At 43.4% G+C, this 20200-nt stretch overlaps 1 protein-coding gene across 1 annotated transcript; it reads left to right on the top strand.

Moving 5' to 3' along the window:
* The first annotated feature begins 5565 nt into the window (after positions 1-5565).
* LOC109856209 (homeobox protein Hmx) lies at positions 5566-19192 on the top strand. The gene is made up of 3 exons (XM_020431228.1): positions 5566-6158; positions 15820-16151; positions 18321-19192. Exons 1-3 carry the CDS (start codon positions 5566-5568, stop codon positions 19190-19192), a joined length of 1797 nt encoding a protein of 598 aa, XP_020286817.1.
* Positions 19193-20200: the final 1008 nt, after the last annotated feature.

Raw genomic sequence — 20200 nt, 5'->3', positions numbered from 1 at the left:
TTTGAGCTGAATCTCGAAACTTCAATCGCCAGCATCAACCCCCCGGAGTCTTCCGGCTCCTCTCTCTTCGGAACGGCTCCTGAAACACGAGCCGCTCTCTGGTTCTTCTGAAAGAGAGAGAAAGAAGGCCCTCTCGATATAACCTCGTTATAGCGATACATCGTTTGCTCACGTGATCTCTCTTTTTGTTCCGTCGTCTCTCACTACGTGCAATATATTTAGCAGTGTCTAATATAGCCATCTTTTATGACATTCAATGTCATCTCTCTCCCGTTACGGAAACATAAGATCCAGTAGAAGAATCCATTTACGTTTAAATCACACAAGAGAAACATATTTTCTTTCGTTCCTTCTCTCACAAGAATTTCATATGTAGCATTATATTCATTAAAATCTCTTTATTTATATTTCTCTTTTTGATCATTTTTTAATGATTATATATATATATATATATATATATATATATATTACATATATAAGTAAAAAATATGAATCAATTATAAATCGCTACACGTTGTTATTCTTCGATTGTTAATCTCCGATTTCAACTTTTATTGTGATAAAACTTCGTACTTACAAATCTCAGACTTCTTCGTCAATTTTTAATCCAAATTCGCACAAAGGCGATTTCCGTTAGTCTCAACTGTGCACTTAGCCCAAAGGAGGAACTTGGTGCGAACGCATGCACTAATGCACCCGATAGAATACGCATATAATAGATATGTGTGGCGTAATAGGATTTTGCTATCCGCAACAATTGTGACTATTGGCCACACGCGCATATTCGCAAATATTCAGGCCGTCCCTGCATTTTCGATGCGTTAACGTGCGCGCCGGACGCCGATCTTACAAAGCACAACGCACGTATTCGGACCGATATATTCTTTGTATAATGCACTTTTCTCTATTTTCCGTAGGCTATTCAACTATACGTACAAAGCGATACTGAAATTCACCTCGGTTAGTGATTTTGAAAATCGAGAGAAAATTCACGAACGGCAAACTGTGCACTTTTTCCTCACGACCGTGTGATTTTTGTCAATACAAAAAGTTGCGTCAAGATTTTTATTCAAGATATTACAAAAATATTTGTTTACACAATTGGAAAAAAACTCAAAATATGTGGCTATTATTTTCACGCGTTTATCTCTATGATATGTAATTTCTCATTTTGTATTCGTACTTTAGCGTATATCTATGAAGGATTATTATTTTATATATATACACGAGTCGTTGTTTTTACAGTGCAAGATATTATTTTAAAACATAGTTTGATTAACTTTTAAAAGAATAAACCGTTTCTAAATTTGTACGAACCATATTCCATTAGTTATATTGAATTATCTTTGAATTATTTTAATTTTTATTTCGCGTTGGTTTTATTCATCGGGGTAAGTTTCATAAAATACTGCGTGTAAAATTAAAATCCCGGAGTAATATAATGGACGTGTGTGCGCGCGAGACACACGTCGTGTGTTTTTAAAAAAAAATTGCCACTGCACGCGGAGATCATATCGTGATTTGGACGCGGTCGCGAGTGTATAGCGCTATTCAAACGCATTAAAGGATATTTGACCGAATCGTGATTGAAGCGTGAATGGAATATGACCATCCGTCATAACGTGAATCGAGTGCGAGTTTATTGCATAGAAATATATGTATACACTGATTTGCGCGAGAGGCCGCTGCGCATGTATATGTACGTTTGTATCAAATTCTATTAGATATGAATGATTAAACAATTCATGTAAAAATCGTGTTTTATTAATGCATCGTTGCTCAACTTTTTATACATTTGCGAGAAATATTTGTTAACAATTTTCTTAAACTGGATTGATTCAATATTTATTCTATAAAAAAAAAAAAAACGAACGTATTTACAAATCCAATTTAAAAATCAATTCGACACGAATTAACCGCGCCGCGCACAAATTTATACAAATAAGTTCTGAAAATATTTATTTTATATACTTTTTTGAGAAAATTTGTTTTTTGTACGTTTGTTACTTGAAAAACTTTTTATGACGTGTAAAGCGAGTCGATATCAGTTCTTGACAAAGAGAAAGATGGACTCGCGAAGGAAGTGTTGCGATTCTGAGTAACAATTGTGCCAACTAAGAAAGTTAGTTGCTCTTTACAGCGTGTATTTGTAATAAAATTTTTTACAATCTTTCAAAAAGTATTTGTTGTAAAATCTCCTCCGCGTTTTCTTCTTGTGCACGCGGACAGAAAAACGACGACTACTTCCGGTTTTCTCAGCTTTGCTAAACAGCGGGGTTGCCGTTTGTGGCTTTCCGTGCGGAATTCCGCGAGCGCGCGGTCGTTTTCCCGCGAGCCACGAGGTGTGGCTATCGTGGCGTGCGCGCCGCTCATTTGCGTCTGGCCAGACTCGGAGTGTTGCTGTTAGCGGCGCTCTGCCTCTTTGCGTTTTTACTATGTTACATCTTGTTTATGCTTACGCATTAATTATCTCGACCCCGCAAGAAAGGGGCGGTTTTTTTTTTTTTTTTTTGTTTGACGCGGTTTATCGGCGACATCGAACCGGTTGAACTAAATGGAATTAAAGAACATTTTCTTTCTAATTAACCTCGTCGGGATTACAGGAACTTAAATTGATTAAAAGATATATCGCGGCATGATTGTCAAAAAATGTCACTCATTAAATGTCACTTCTCGAAATTAGTATGAAGATTGAAAATGTTCCACGAACAATCTGCCTCGCCATGTGTAGGGCTATATTTTTATCTTATTTTTTCGAAGCAACGTGCTGATATGAAAAATCGATCGTTGTTACACGTGTGAGGTGTATTTATAACGTTATTTAATCATAACAAAGCTAAATATATATCACCTCGATTTTCTCAAACGGTGCGCGATGACCACAAACAGCACTATTATCATTTCACGACGGATACTTGAGAGGTCGAGGAAGCGGTCCCCCTCGAATCGATAAACCTGACGCGTAGTTGGGCAGGAAAGGAAGTGGAAGGGGAAGAGAGGACGATCTCTCGCGTATATCGCAGTCCGAATCATTCGTGGTCGACTCTTAATTTGCGTCGCCCCAAGCCGCGTATATTTAAACCGCATCTTTCTCTCTCTCACTCTTATCTAACTATGATGAGGTTCTCCAACACATGCGCATTTTGCAACACGTACGTGTTTTAACGTACTTTCACGCGCGAATATGTCGTGCTAATACATCGACATAATGCGTAGGTACATAACGAAGAGGCACAAAGCGAGAGAAGTGGAGGAGATAATTCCAGGAGCAAGAAGGAGAGAGCGTTGGGGGATGAAGAGCGTCGGTAGATTAGGTGGATATATCGTGCGGTTGTGGACGAGGACGTCGGTATAGGATATATATAGTTACACCAACGGTGGCTACCATCGCGCGCTACAGTAGGAAGAGACTCGACGAGGTGAGCTAGAAGGGCAGCAAGGAGAGAGTGGGGGCTCGGCGGAAGGCGGGAGGGTGCAGGGGGTAGGCTATAAAGGCTAATTGGTTAAAAGCTCACCACTGGCTGCAGGCTTAAATCAAGATCTTGGAGTGTTATAATGGATAAGTAACACGGCGTGGCACGGCCACCGCCACACCGGGTTGTGTGTTATCCCCACACCGCTTCAATCCCCTTTTCGCCGAGCGCGTCCGACTCCCTCTTCGCTTTCTCTCCCCCTCTCCCCCTCGTCCGGTACACCCTTCGCGTCCGCTCGTCGTCGCCTCGCGTATACCACGACCACCCTGTCCACCCATCGCCGTGGCGCGGTTCCGAGCGCGGAACCGTCGAGGGCGAGTATCTTTCGAGTTAAGGACGGCGAGACCGACGTGATTGGTCCGCGGCGAGAGTTACCCCCATGGGTAGTCGTGTGCGGCGCGAGTCATCGATCGCTCCTCCGTCCTATGAGGAGTCGGGAAAGCCAACCCCTGGCAAGCCGTAGGCCCCGCCCCGTCACCTACCCCGACCGCACCGACACCCCTTCCGGCAACTTGCAGCTTAGCCGTCCTCCGCACTCGCTCGCTTGCCACCCCCTTTCTCTCCCCATGTTTCCCCGCGCGCCAGCGTGTGTTCCCTCTCCTTCCGTCTCTCTCTGACACCCTCTAATTTATCCGCTTGCTCCGTTCCGGCGTACGGAGCCATCCCTTCTCGCATCCCGCAGTCTAGCTATCGCGCGGCGCGCAATAACTACCCCGTGACTCTCGAAGCGTGACTCCGAAGCCGCTCAGTCTCTCTGTCTTACTTTCCGCCGCCGTCGTTCTCCCTCCCTCTCGCTGTCGCGTTCTCTCCTACCCTCTCGACGTATGACGCGCGCGAACGAGCGAATGTGCGAGCGTGTGCGTGCGTTGTGTACGAGAAGCGGAGCTTCTCCTCTCGTCTGTGTGACCTGCGGTTTCTCCGACGTTTTCCTACCCTTAGTAGTGCGAGCACAGCGTGGCGATCCGCCGCGGTGAGTGGGACCGAACCGCGCGAGACGCATCATAGACACGAGGGTGATTACGCGCTGCTGTTCTCTTTCTAGCGCGAGCGCGCGCGAGAACGTTTGTCAGCGCGCGCCGACGCTTTGGTGACACGCGCGCAAGTCGAAATTCCGACGCGACGCGAGCACGTCAGTTCTGCTGGACTCGCGCCGATCCGTTCGCGGTCACCGAACGATTATTCTCACGCGCGATTTCTCATTGTGCGAGCGACGCACACGGCGTATGTTCGTTTCAGCAATTGTTCTCGATGTCGCGTATCGATCAACCAAATGGAAAACTGTGCATCGAGACACGATGACTCTACCGTGATGACCATGGGCCTACGCGACTTTTGTTGATTTGTGAAGAAGTGCAATCAGTGCAAGTGACTCGAGAAAAGTGATACGGTAACGCAGTTCGTCTTTTGACGCGTTGTACGCGCGAGAACGCTTTGCTCGCCGCGCGGCGAACGATAGAGAGCGAAAGGCGCGGACGAGACAGAAAGGAGAGGAGACGTGCTGGAGTGGATAGGTAGTGGTAAAGAAGGAGAAATCGAAAGAGAGAGAGAGAGAGAGAGGAAGAGAAGCGAAGATAGAGAGAGGGGGTGTGATAGGTGGCGGAAAGGACGATAGGGGGAGAGGGCGACTCCGCGAAGGGTGGGCCCTCCAAGTGTCTTGTCTCCTATCATCCTGTCGTCCAGGGTATCGCTTACGAATGTCGCGCGATCGAGCAATCCGTCTGCGATCCACGACGACGCGCGAGGACGTCCTTGTGACGGCCGCGCATCGACTGATAACTGTCGCCAGCAACGTCTGAGCCTCATTCAAAGCCGCGCTGTGTACACGCGTACCTGTGTGTTATTGTCTTGATATGATATCACCCGAGGGAGACTGTCGCGTTGCGTCACGCGAAACGACGTAAGCCTGTCGTTAAAAACCCGATCGACTGATTGTACTGAGTACCCCAAGGTGTCGACGAAGTCGAATGTCGCGCAGCCAAGATCGAGTACCTCGCGGCCTTGTTTGAAGAATCTAAACGAGCTAGCTTTCAAAGGCTAGTCTTTCAAAGAAACTGCCGCGTGACAAATTTTTCCAGTTGATCGAGCGCGAAGAATGTCCGGTGAGACGGAGATCGAAGTGTCCGTTGTCTCCGAGGAGGATTTGGAACTGGAGGGCTCCCGGAGCAGCTCCACGCCGGCCGATCTGTTGCTGCAGGAGAAGAACGGGAAATCCGGCTGCGGCCTGAACAATCACCACCACTCGTTCAGTTTTGACTCGGTGAGCAAACCCGCGCTCAGGCCGGCCTGCAATCCGCAGTACACGTCCTTCAGCATCTCCAGCATCCTCGGCAGACCGGAGTCGCCGCCGGTCGACTCGGCCACGTCCACGGGATCCGGCGAGAGACAATCGTCGGACGTGGACAGAACGTCGCCGCCGGCGGGCTCGCAGAACTCGCAGAGGATCCCGCCTTCCTGCGGCAGCCCCGGAAGAGCCTCGTCCTCGCCCACGTCCCTCAGATTGTCCGGCGGCCAGCGCGGTATACCGGTGTCGGGGCACACCGGGTTGGAAACTAGGACCAATTCGGCGGGTATTGCTATCGGATGTGCTACCAGTGCTAACAGTCCAGCCGCGACCTTCTCACCGCCAGGCGACGCAGCCTCCAATCCGCTCTTAGGACATCAAGCCGATCTCGCAATGATATCAAGGTACGTGATCCCGATTGTTTCTTAGAATTCCGATTGTTAGCAGTGTGCCGCGAAGACACAAAAGAAAATTTGCTGCATGTGCTTGCCTTCATTGGAAATGTAAAGTTCACGCATTAATGACTCGCGTCACATTTTATATAACTTTGGCAAATAAATTCAAATTAAAGCTGTAAATGAATTTCCCAAATCTTTTTTTTCGCGAAAAAGAGATCGCGTGACGGTGAATGTACACATAAATTTTTTCGTCATTCTGTTTTTTTTTTCGGTTTTCTCAATGAAATATCGCATCATTATAAATCTCAGTTATCCACGAGACACACGTGCGCCCGATTGTATACTAGAACATTAACAAATTACTAACAATGCTATTTGTTATTGATCATTTTCAAAAATTACTGAAAACTGCGAGACACATAAGTTATTAGATATGAGACTGCATTGAGAAACATTTCTGTTATACGTCATAATAGCCAGTGTGTATCAGATTGCATAACGTTCGCGGGAATATAAAGCATTGTGACATTAGAGCCTCTCTTTGCATTATTTATGAAAATGTTCCTAAACTGTGAATGGGATGATGTAACGTAATGAATTCAACATGTTCCATTTTACATGTGAGAAGCAGACAGTTTGACATTTTAGATACTATTTGTGTATTGTCTTCTTTTAAATTATATACACATATCTATATATTCTGTAGTCTACTTTTCATAACAAAAAAAAATCATGCATTATGTTATATCGTCTTTCGGCTTTTTTTAAACAATTCTGAAGTAAATTTATATATTTTAGATTCATCTCTTCTCCTTACAAAGCGAAGTAATTTTTAATATTTACATATCGCGTGAGTCATATAAAAAGTTCGCATGTACGTCGTTTAGATACGTATATAAACTGTAAGAAAAAAAATTTTTAATAATTTGAAACTGCAAGCCTACGATATTTATTTCTTCTTACATAAGTAACAATATTTTATTTTAACATATAAACATAAATATCGTTTGTCTTTACTATTGATATGGTGACGTTTATATACGTAATTGAAATGCGAATATGCGTGTTCACGTACTGATAAATATTAGATATATAACAATACATCGAATGTCAGCCAAATATTGAGCGATTTTATTGAAATTCACATTGTTTATTTGCTCACATCTTAACTTCTTGTCTTATAATGTCGTATGTGAGACTTGTGTGATGCGGACTAAAAACATTTTAAAAAAGTACACCAGGAGTCGTGCTCTTGTTATTTCTATCAGTACAGTCGCACTTATTTTCAATCTTGGCTATCGATGAGTGTATAAACATCATTTATTTGCTTGCGACTTCTGTTCTCAGTTTCTTCATTTGAATATATTTAAAAAATCTTTACAATATGTTTCAAAAACGAAACATTAATACGGCAAAGAAAGATCGAGAATGACTACATTGTTGTTGGTCGCTTAAGCGACTTCGTTGCTGACTATGCCACACGCATGTGACACAAATTAAATCGTAAGATAAAAGGTTAATTCTCCGATTTTTAATTGACTACCTCAAAAGCCGAGAAGCCAATCAAAAACGTCCGCGTTGTTTTTATCTCAACTCGAAACGTTCGATGACAATTCGCAATTTCCACGACAACCCGGAACGTACACGTGATGTGATCACGCGAGACAGCTTTTCTCGAGCAGGGAAACCCGTGAAAGTATGAAGTCGTGTTTTTATTTAAATTCGATCTTAAAAACGATTAGCGGTAGAAGCTTTGCGACAACGTTGCCACGCGCGAACGAGCGTTTTCTCGTAACAAAAAAAAAAAAAAAAAAAAAACTGGCACGATAGCGATTTTGTAATAATACTTGTTACCGACGTTCAAGTGAGAGCATTTTATATTGCAATGCACGCGTGTATTCCAACGTTTACTCACGTACAGCATACATCGCGCAACACCGTTATATTAAACTCGGCTGATGCGGCAATGTGACCTTCGATTTTATTGGTCGATGCCAACGAAATAACTGGCCGAAATTTGAACCTTGCACTGATCGGCGATCGCCATTCATTTTGTTACACAGAGCGAATATGTCAGTCACTCGAATAAAATCCATAGATCACGTTTGGAGTTGTACTATCTTTATTTGTTTATAATTAAGCCACGGAGGAGTCACACATGTTTCTGTGTACATAAAGTGACAATAATAATTTTTCAAAAATCAATAAACCGAAGTATGGATATCTGCATAATTCAACGATTTAAACCGCATCGTTTAACGGTCAATTTAGTGCCGCCTCCATTTAATATTAATGCAAAAGTGTCGGTAAAATGGAGTTGCTAATACTTACTAATGATTAATTAATTCGCAACATCGTCGTTATTCATATTCGCGGCTCGCACATAATTGGCGGAAACGTTGAATAAATTAAGACCGCGCCCTCTCCCGGGCAATTAGAAACCCGGCCGCGCGCGTTAACATTTCTTTTTTTTTTTTTTCGCGATAAAAACACACGAATTCGCGTAACTTTGACACCCGAGAGATTCGACAGTACTATCGCGCGACAGATTAATAATCTATCTCTACGGTGTTGTTTGCATAATTTTGCACGCGAGCGCAACGCGCGCGTTTTGCATTAACGATGCAAATCGCTGAATCATGAACGCGCGTTATTCATTAAAAGTATATCATTTTAATAAAACTCGAGAGAACTGTAATGTCTTTCGCGCGCGAAGAAAACGTATTCGCGCGGTATTTCAAAGTTACTTGAGGCAATTCTATCCTCAATACAACGCAATGACGAGCGTCCACATTTCCACCGATGAGAGAAATTGACTCTAAATTCCACAAAGAAGATCCGAGATATTTTTTCGGCTGATGCGCGCGACACCCTGTTCCCTGGGACACAATATCCCGTGTACGTCAACCTGGATTAGGATATAGAAAGGATGTGTCCGGGGGACAGTTTTCGCGATCGTCCGACCAGGACACACCTCGTAGGCGTGAGATCAAGATACACGGCATATCGGGGGGGGCGTAAGGGTGAGAGAGGGAGGTAGAAACGACGGCGACAATGGCGAGCGAGCGCGCGTGCGGTGAGGATTATATTATGTGGGAATGGACCGGCAAGGGGTCCGTAATGGGCCTATTAGGCTGTCTCATTTAATAACAACCGTAGTAACACAACCACCCTCTTACATTACTTACGTTACTTAGGAGAACCACCCCCGTCTCCCCCGCGCTATCGGATATATCTGCGCGAGGAACCCGCGCTGGCAAGGGACGAACGGGAGACGCGCCACTCGAGGGTTCGAGATGATTTTATCAGATTTACACCCCCTCCCGATTGACGGTCTGCTCTTTTCCCCCGGTTGGTTCGCCGTCCTTCAACCCTCCGTCGCCATGCTCGGCTGCGACGGCCACGATTGCTTGTTTTCCACCCGTTTACCATTTGATTAAGTTCCACTCGTATGCACCGCTGGGGTACACTTGGTTCAACGTGAAAAGCGCCGAATGGGTCCCGTCACACAAACCAACTTATCGCGCCCAACTGATAAACAGTGAGCTTCGGTAAACAGATTGTCGCACCAAAGGTGAAACATAGTTAATTCTATTCCCGCCGACAAAAGAACGAGATTTCGGGATCATTAAAGATTATCACCTTCCGTCGATATGTCGTGAATTATTCATAAATTTTTATCTTTCCCTTCGATTCATACTTCAAAAAATTTGTGTATTCAACAAATCTATATAATCTATTGCATTTTTAATAGGTCGGGCGTAAAGAATTTTTGTAAAATACGTTCTCGTTCGTATGCGACGCGATATTTCGATAAATTTAAATGGCCTTTGTATATATCTCCGGTAACAAAAAAACGTCGAGGAAAGCGTATCAAATCACGCGCCGACAACGTTAAGTGCAACTTATACAGATATGTGAATTCACAATTCGTCGCGTCACAAAGAGTTGCAAAAGAGACTTGTCGCCACGCTTGGCGTAATGACCGCGTCGCGGCGATATGTGAAATTACAAATCATGTATATTCTATTCGGATCCATTTGCACGTTTAAATACAACTCGACAAAAATTTGCGCGGCGTAGAATTACGCGATGATCGCGCGATACACACACACACACGCGCGCGCGCGCACACGCAGCTGCTCGTGTTCGTGCGTTCCGGGCGTAATTCCGTAAGCACGCTAATTAATGTTACGAGCAATCGCCAGCAAAATTCGTTGTAATTCCCGTCGCGCGCGGCTGGAACAAATATGCAAATACCGATAGTTTTGCATCCCGTGAACACAGTGGTACAACAGGGGATGAAAAGAAAGAAGCAAAAAAAAAAAAATCAATTAGGCACCAACTGCATAATGAATGCGGCGCGGAACGCCGTATAGTCCAAGGTTAAGAAGCCTAAGATTCCCACGAGAAACGGGCACCCATTTAGTCGAGCAGCCCTTACGTCTCTCTTCCGGAAGGAAGCGCGCAAGTTCTAGGCCCGATTTATTATTAAATCACCGCTCTATACCAAGAGCTTGAGAGATTCTCGCTCACCAAGGTCGGTGGAGAGAGAGAGAGAGAGAGAGAGAGAGAGAAGCTGGCGCCATGCGATCTCGGCGTCATCCCTCTCTTCTCTATACTCTTGACTGATCAAATAATAATATTTCTCCGCAGGAATAAGTACCGGGATTTGCGCGCGGGATACGCGCTCGGTGTACATGCGCGCTTTATGAAATCGTAACAATCGCATTTCCGAGAATCTCCGAGGCTTCTTAAGGTGCGACATGAGCCGGGAGAGACGTGCTTCTCTTCCTCGCTTACAAGTCGACACACGTAACGTATAAATATTTTATATATTTTACCGTGGTTAAAACATCCACTCCAATGTGATCAATGTGTCCGTATAAGAGATAATAAAATTCTTCTATCCGTGGTGTAATTGATTCATACAAGAATGAGGGTTATAGTATATACGCACGAAATGCTAGTAATTATCCAATTAATTATGTAAATAAATAAAACAATTATTAATTTGTGCAAAAATAATAAAATTTGTATAATACATCTCATACTCATTAATTATTTCACACTATCTACGCGGACTCTTATACAGACACCTTACTCTGTATTTTTAGTTTAATAAAATATATATCTTATATACGTACGCGGAAAATTAGAGTGAAATAAAGACAATTGCGAATTTTGTTACGTGTCGCGCATTAAAAACGGCCGCACACACGTGTGTTCGTCTTTTCAAGTTTTTTTTTTTTTTTTTTTTACGTTCCGCGTTTATTTGCACACGGTAGCGCGAAGGTATTCCGCGACGATATTTTTTTTTGCTCGTCGCGTGTCGATTATGCGAGAACTTATATTGAAAAGGATGAAACCGCGCGCGCGCGCGCTACGATCGCACGAGCAAAAGGATCCGTCTAATAATCCGCGACAGAGACTGCTTCGTTAATTACAGCGCTGATGAATGATTCGTTAATTAGGGTGGGATCACGCTACAAGTTTCAAAGGAAGATACGATAAAGCCTATTGTGTATGATCGCCTATTCGCGAGCGATATGGATGTTTCGACGTTCAGAACAAATGCGGAATGAGCGACGATGGCTGCTGTGGATGGACCGCGAATCGTAATTGCAGCGCAATACAATCCCCCGCGCACCAGTTCCATTCGACACATCGATTCATTCACGTAGTCTCTCTCTCTCGATTAAAAGTTGCACGAGAAGATTGGAACTAGCGTAACGAGTCCGAAGATATATGACACTCCTCGAAATTTTTATTTCGACGATTTTCACGATTGTAATTGCGGATTTGATTAAGACGTAGATACACATGTCGAAGACAGTTGTTTCTGACACGGACGAAAATGAATTCTATTGCAAGCTAATAAAGCCAACGAAGCCAACGGAGGATTTAGTAGAACGCTTTGAAAGCCAATAAATCGCCGTCGGGTCATCCCTCGCGTAAGTCGCTTTAGAAGACTATATAACGATAGATTTCGTCATGTCGCACGTGTCGCGAAAGAAATACGTTGTAAAAGTATGAAAAAAAAAAAAAATTGATCTCTCTCTTTCACATTAAAAGTAAACGATCACACAGTAAATTGATCCACGTTAGAAGTTAGCCTGTCAAGACAAAAAACTCACTTCTATTTTAACACACAAGTCGGTAAAAAATAAGAAATTCACCCCATCCCCCGTCTCTTTCTCTTCTCTCGTTGTTTCTTCATTTTTTAATATATCGGTAATTCAGTTTTTGCTCTCCTCTCTGTTTTTGTTGGTTTTTTCTTCCTCTAAAGCACAGCGTGATGATCGCATGTTGAGCATACAGATTGCAAACCGCTTTGGGCGCACTTTCGCTAGCGAACGCGATCGACTTCTCTTTCTTCGCTACGCTCCTAACTACCCTCGGTGTAACGATACACGACGAAACGTATCGTGTTACGAGCGATCGTTAACGGCATAAAGAGTTTATATTTGAGAATGGCACTTACTCACTGAGCGCAAGCAGAGGCAGAGAATAATAATCAATACACAAGCAAGCGGTGTAACACGTCATTGAGGACAACGCGGGGGAAGGGAGAGTTTAACGGAAAAATGTCCACCGAGGACTAATGCGGCTTACGTTGAGAATATGAATTAATAAAAATTTCATGAAAATAAGTTTTAAAAAAAATTTTAATTATCGTGATGTGGAAACCTCGGAAAATAAAGTTAGCAGAAGCTAAAGTTTTGTTTTTGATTAATTTCCGTTTATAAAAGAGTTGTCGTCAGTTTTTTCTTCAATATTTTACAGATGACAAAATTTTACTGTCATTAAAATCGCGCACCGCATAAAAAAGATATTAAAAGTCACCAAACGCGTTGAGAAACGGAGAATTAAATATAATTTTCCTTCGGGAATTGAATGTGAACGCGCGAAACGCGCAATTGCCGCGGAGATTATCGACGCGGAGGTGAGAAAAGCGGGAACCACACAGAAGCGCGCGATTCGCGCGCGAGTCAAGTGCGTGCTCGATGACCTAGATTGAAAGAGCCCATTAGAGAGACGTATCGCTGAAGAGTGCTCGAAAGCACTCTACTTTACGGTGAAGAGAATTCGTAAACCGTCGAGTGTTTCGTGACCACGTCTAAGACGTAAAGGTCCTGCGGAATTAGGCGGTAAAAAGGTGGAAGGATCTCTCCGCCGCGAAAGAGATTGGAGTGTTTGGTGTTTATACCTGCGCCTTCGAGCGAAGGGTCCCTGAATGCTTACAAACAGGCGGTTGTCAGATTTCCTTTATCTTTTCCGGGGCATTTGTGCGCGTCCCGTCTTCCCCGTTCGCCGTGTGCGAAGCCTGCCAGGATATCTTGGTCCCGAGAAGATCCTGGAGAAGGGAGATTAAGAAAGAGGCGTCGAAGATCGCGTGTCTCGTCGAAGGAATTTTCTTAGGGAGGGTCCCACTTAATTCCGCTTCTGTGTGTTTCTCGATTCCATCCAGCCTTGCGACGTTCTCGTTGTCGTCGTTATCGTCGTCATCGATGTTTGTTGTGTCGTATTATTGCTTGCCACCCTCGTCCCGGGTGATAAACGTGGACGTAGCACGATTTGCGAAGCCTTCGTCCACGTACCGAGTCGTGTGTCAAACACGAGCGTCGCTCGCAAGATAGCGCCCTTGAAAGATCGATACTCGATCGATTCGCCGAATCGTACATAAAAGAATGGCTCTCTTTAAGACCGGATCTTTTAATGAAAGAAACGTTGTATTTTTTTTGTTATATTTTTTATTTTTATTTTTGTTATTCCGAATTACACCCCACAGATTTATTTTTCTTATTCCGAAGCAAATTTACCAGATGAATTTCCGAATGTTCGTGATTAAAGCAACTTGGTATCGGCCGGTTTAGTTGAATATTAAAGCAAATGAATCGCGAATCTCCTATCTTTATATTCGCCGCGATCAAATACCGAGATATTAGCCGAGTGATAGATCGAGCGCACACAAAACAAGTGAAGCGCAGTAAACGAAGTGACTAATCATCACAATCATGATTGCTATCTGACAGGTCGAGAACACTTGATTGTGATTGGTTGCTGCTTAAGCCTCACTGCTTATTGTGTGCGTGTGTGTGTTTTCCGACGTGTGTAGTCGGCGCAAAGTGCTCGAAGTAAAATACGCTTTCGCGAGACGTATCGAAAACGAGATCAGATCGCTCGTCGCAGGCAGACTGCCGGGGTAGCGAGGAAGAAACATGGGGAAGTGCTACGGCTTCCGAAGCCTCCTCGGCCCACATGCCTAACCAACCGGCCCTTGCCTGCCGATATCGGCCGGATCGGCGCGGTCGACCGGCGGATCCTGTCTGTTTCTGTCGAAATTGTCGCCGCAAAATCGGTCACTCTCGCGTTAAGTTTTCAACCGGCGCCTGCTGCAGCTGCAACGACGGCGCTTCGCCAGTAGTGCGATCGGAAGTAACAATCGGATCAAAAAAAAAAAAAAAAAAAAGGGAACACTCGTTAGACGGCCAAACAAAAGCCGGAGAAAAACCGGCAGGAGCGAAAACCAGTAGCGGATTTACCGATAAACGATCTCACGTCTTCGGACCGACCGCGAGTGGACGGTCAGATTCGAAATCTCTTTTTGTTTTGGCATCGTGATTGGAATATTTATATTATTTTTAATATATTAATTAATGCGGAATCACACACGTTTGTGTGGGAATGAAAATATTATGTCAATTAAGTTTTTTCCATACACGCCTTTCGTGTGCGAGGTCCTTGAAATTCTAAATTCGCCACTGAAAGAAGAGTCCAGGTACGTCCTTTGGTCAGCGATCTCCGCGCTCTTCTTGCTCTAAGCGGATTCTTGCTTTTAATAACCAGTCGAGCGTTTATCCGTGGCCATTGTTGCGGCGCAACACGGTTTCCAAATATTCCAGCGGTGGAGAACTTTGCTTTCTCCCGAATGGTTGAACAAATCCGAGTGGTAATGGCCGCCGGCTACGACCGACGGCACTTATCCCGAACGTAACGATCGCACGGTCGAGTTGCTCGCATCGTAGACCGGCTCTGCTCGACTCTCCGCGACGGTAGCTGTTCGCGAAACTTTTCGCGAACAGGGCTGGAAATCTGCGCTCGGTATTTTTTTTTTTTTTTTTTCTCTTCGCATAATCGCATGTCCGACAATGATAAAGCTCGAAGTTCACAGACTTCACAGTCTGACTAACGCCAAGCAACTCTTGACATTTAATTATTACTTGACATTACTCTTGACATTTATACGGCGTTTTAGAATAATCTTATATAATAGCACACACGTTACTGATATAATAACATGCACGTTATTATATTAAATATGACAAGACTTAGATTTTCTACAAATTGATATCAGGGTTTTGTGTGTTTAATAGTTTTTATATTGAAGTGAGCGCAATCTTGTAGCACACAGATTCCTACAATGGTTCCTTAGAATATTGAAGACACTCTTCTGTCTCAAATATTAAAATATACTGAAAGATAAAGATTTTCTGTATTTCAATAAATGAACTTTTAATATTCAATTCCAATTTACAAGCCCTGTTGCTGCAGCGCGCTCGTGTTTTCTCAATTATTCGAAAGATTAACACAGACTTGTTACATATCTAGCATTTGAAATATGTTTACGAAATAAAATATATTTCACGCCATCTTGTCTTTCTAGATTGCTCGCGAGCCGATACCCGGTCGGCATCGGCGGTTTGTTTTACCCGTCAACGCTGCAACATCTCCATCAGCAGCAACAGCAGCATCAGCATCACTCGCGATTGGCGGCCGCGGCGTCGTCCGCCCTCAGCAACGCCGTGCAGGTCGCCGGACAATCGCCGGACATTGTCGACGCCGACGGCATCCGCGGCGTTTTACTCGGTGGCGCCGGCTGGGCGTTTCCATGGAGGCCATCGCACGGTTTGCAGACGCTCGAGCATCCCTCGCCGAGCGACATGGTCGGCTCCCTTAGCCGCGTCAGCCCCGCGTCCGCGTCTTTCCCTCAACGAGGTGAGTTCGAGAGTCTCCCATCTTCTCCACGTGCCCGAGCAGATCGGACGGCTTATTTCGGATAATCTGAGAGAAAACCGCGCCCCGTAAGAAAATGCTAAAGTTGCGTTTCGTAACACAAACTTCTGACATATTTGACTCTTATCGAGACTGAAATAAGAGAGAAATATTCTTCTATTTTTCATTGTCAATCTTATTAGTGTGACGATTCTTTTGTATGTGTTTATTTTTTTAATAAAAAACACACATTTTACAATTCATTTGCCACTTATGATCATCAGTGACTTACCGTCTCTTTCGTTGCGTTATCATGATTTGAAATCTGAAGAGAGTTTTCTCGTATATCATATATTTATTTTTGTGTGTGTGTGTGTGTGTGTGTTTTTATACATTTTGATAAAATATCTCTTTTCCAAAGAGATTGTAATTGATGCAACAGAAATGGAAAACAAAGTTTCCAAGAATCCTCAGACTAAAAGGTACACAGGCCGATATTTTGAAGCGATTGAAATGTAGAACTTCTAAGTCATATAGATTGCAGGGGAAAGAAATAAGGGTTTACGTGGGACTTCTATATAGATGTACACAGATATATTGTCTACGTGCGCTATATAGACGCACGCGTGTATATCTTCGCGTATACAACTACATGTAAGGCTTCCACGGCTTCCACCACGACAAACCAACGTCGATCGCCTTACCCGCCGATCGTTTTGCTTCTGCCACCTTGTCTAAGCACTTAGGTAGTTACTATCCTCACCTACGGACACTTTCATGATCGCCCGTTAAATTCGCCCGACTTGACAGAGCTACACAAATTCTGTGTGATAATAGAAATAATTAATTAGTTGCCATTTTAATGATTGCGTCTTATTTTAAGAGTTCGCGGATATAATAAAATGAGAAATTCGAAGAACAGATTGTAAATAAAAAAAAAATAATTGTACAGAAATGTAAAATAAAAAGAAGTGCAAAAAAATTACAAAATTTTTTAACGCAGATGTTGTTTTAATAGTATTTTATTTTAATGATCCTCGTTAAACAAAAAATTGGAAAACACACATTTTTTTAAATATATTTTGCTTGATTATGTTTCTGATGAACAAATATCAAATTATCGATTATAAAAAAGACTCGTAACTAGTTTCGGTTTTCAGTTTTTTTGTTCGCGCCACATCGATCGATTCAAAGAATCGTACAAAAGAAAGATTAAACAATTTTACAACACGTTAATGATATTTTGTCGCTGAAAATAAAACGACAATTTATCTCCAGTCACGGTATATTTTTCAAGTGTCGTCACTCTATCGCGTAAAAATATATTTTATCGAAAAACTTAAATAAAAATGTAACTGTTCGATGTATGTAAATGTAATTGTTCGGTGTTTTTCTTAAGGTAAAAAATTTTCCAAAAAAAGTGATAAGTTCACCTGTCATTGAATTCGTGAAATAACACACGCCAATTAAAAGACTTATTCAGAAAAAATATTTGATAAGAAATAAATAATTATTATGTTTTATTGCTCCATTCATATATTTTCTAGAGAGAGAGAGAGAGAGAGAGACGTGATGCGTATCAGTATTTTGCACAAACATGCGCACGTCACAAATAATGTCATCGGTTGATGCATCTGAATTTTCGTAGAGAATTCAATCCGCAACAATTATGTCAAAATGGATTAATAGAATATTAATTAGCGTTCTATTAATTGATTAAATATTCAAAGTAGATAGAGAAATGTATAGTGGCGATTGAACATTGAACGCGTGAGAGAATTTGTAAATCCAAAGCGCTTCCGTGAGGTTGATTGACGTGTGCGGATCACGTTTAAAAAGAAAAGCAATTAACGCGCTTGTGCCTTTCTCTCGTTAACGGTTTGATTATTTCGATAAATACACTAGGTGCACCGTACACATATATATACTTATGTACATACACATACACATATTTTATGTGCAAATTATCATTATCTATTCGTTACGCAATATCGCAATTGTCATCTCTAGGGGGTTTATATTATAAATCAATTTTATAAAACAATCCTATTTGAAACTAACATTCTCGTAAATAAACAAAAAATCATCTTTGATTCATAATTCGCAAAACTGAGAATATAATTAATAGAAAAGTACGTTTCTCGAATGAGCGTATGTCTTTCCTCTGCGTAGACGAACTCGACGACGACAACGGCGACGATCGTTTGCACCGCACTAGAAGTCCATCGAGCGGCGACGAGGCGCACGACGACCTCGGCGAAGTGGACGACTGTGCGGACGCCGACGGCGAAGCCGAGTCTACGTCAACGAGTCTTCACGGCACTTCTGGTGGCGGGAGTGGTGGAGGAGGTGGCGGCGGCGGAGGCGGCGGCGGGGGCAACAACAATAACAACGGTCAAAACAACGTGCAGGTCGGCGTGGACGGTCGTGAATCCAACAGCATAAAGCGCAAGAAGAAGACCAGGACGGTGTTCTCCAGGTCGCAAGTGTTCCAGTTGGAGAGCACGTTTGACATGAAGCGCTACCTTTCGTCGTCGGAGCGCGCCGGTCTCGCGGCCTCGCTCAGGCTCACGGAGACCCAGGTGAAGATCTGGTTCCAGAATCGCAGAAACAAGTGGAAGCGACAGCTGGCAGCCGAGTTAGAGGCAGCGAACATGGCGCACGCCACCCAGAGGCTAGTCAGAGTGCCGATTTTGTACCACGAAGCGTCGGCCGGCACCGGCGCGTCCGCCGGCGTCTCCGTCTCGGTATCGGCGCCGGGTCCGCCGGGTCCGCCGGTGCCGTCGTCGGTTGCTACTTCCGCTCTTTCGCACTCAGTCGGCGTCGGGGTGGGCGTCGGCGTCGGCGTCGGCGTCGGCACTTCGTGCGCGCCTACCACGGCGCAGCCCATCTTCTACTCCCATCACCATCAGCACCACCATCACCACCCCGCGGCTGCCCACGTGCAGGCGCACAGTCTCCTATCCCACCAGGTGCACCCTCAACCTCCCCCGCCACCCCCGCCACCGCCTAACGGCCAACCACCGCGGACGTCCTCGCAATAACACCGTCCGACGACTTATGAGGGCAGCGTTCGACTGCTGCACGAGACAACGCCGGCGACGATGATCCTGAACAAGACGATCTCTGTGAGCGACGCGACCACGACGACAATGATACCTTGCCTGAACCACGTCAGGCTGATCGACGTTGACGAGTGACGAATGTATAGGCGTTGATGCGAGTCTTCTTGTGATCGTCTTGCAATCATTCCGTAAATTTCAATCCCGCGACATTACGACACTCCTGTCCCCTCGGCGGTAATCGAGAGTGTTGGAATTCGTATGATTTTATTACGTGGACGCGGAAAGATGGATAAATGTGAGTATGAAGAAGAAATGTAGAGTTGTTTTTTTTTTTCGTACTAAAAAAGTATATAAGATTATGTCACGTAATCTGTAATATCAAAATTATTTCCGACGACAGATTTATTGACAATATTTCAGTAGCGTAATATTTAAAAGTTAATACACGCTTTTGACTTTTGAATAAATGCTTATTGAGAAAACACGTGAAAAAAGTTGAAATTGGTTTATTTTGGAACATTTTTCAAACAATATATTTCTATAATTGGAAGAGTAATACAAAATCACATATTGAATTTAAATTCTCAACGTGTTAACGTTCTATATTTTCTATTTACAAGTTTATACTCATGTTTATGCGCATCATGTATCTTTTATTATTTTTATTTAAAAAAGTATAAGTTTTGTCAATTAATTTGATGAAAAGTGTTTTTGGCGCTTGAAAAAACGATATTACATCACTACTTCCAAATAAATTACACAGCAAGAAATTTTGCATGAAAATAATATATTGTCGATTATTATGTACGGACAGTTATTAAGTTATCATTGAGTTAAATATTTAATTTTGTCGATGAATGTGTTTGAAAATAAAATATACTTTTCGATTTGTATCGTCAAACGCCAAAAATATTTCTGCTAGTCCGCGCGCAATATTGTGTTGTATTGTGTTATGTACAATGTCCGCGCGAAATTAAACTGTGATTA

Source organism: Pseudomyrmex gracilis, unplaced genomic scaffold, assembly GCF_002006095.1.
Source record: "Pseudomyrmex gracilis isolate BER0280 unplaced genomic scaffold, ASM200609v1 scaffold_110, whole genome shotgun sequence".
Taxonomy (NCBI): domain Eukaryota; kingdom Metazoa; phylum Arthropoda; class Insecta; order Hymenoptera; family Formicidae; genus Pseudomyrmex; species Pseudomyrmex gracilis.
The sequence above is the reverse complement of the archived record's forward strand: the minus strand, read 5'-3'. Positions and strand labels throughout refer to the sequence as shown.

Bases quoted from the DNA above. Each gene is read 5' to 3' on its own strand.
- LOC109856209 (XM_020431228.1), top strand. From the start codon at position 5,566: ATGTCCGGTGAGACGGAGATCGAAGTGTCCGTTGTCTCCGAGGAGGAT. The intron at 6,159-15,819 runs GTACGTGATCCC...TTGTCTTTCTAG, and splicing joins GATCTCGCAATGATATCAAG to ATTGCTCGCGAGCCGATACC. The intron at 16,152-18,320 runs GTGAGTTCGAGA...TCCTCTGCGTAG, and splicing joins CGCGTCTTTCCCTCAACGAG to ACGAACTCGACGACGACAAC.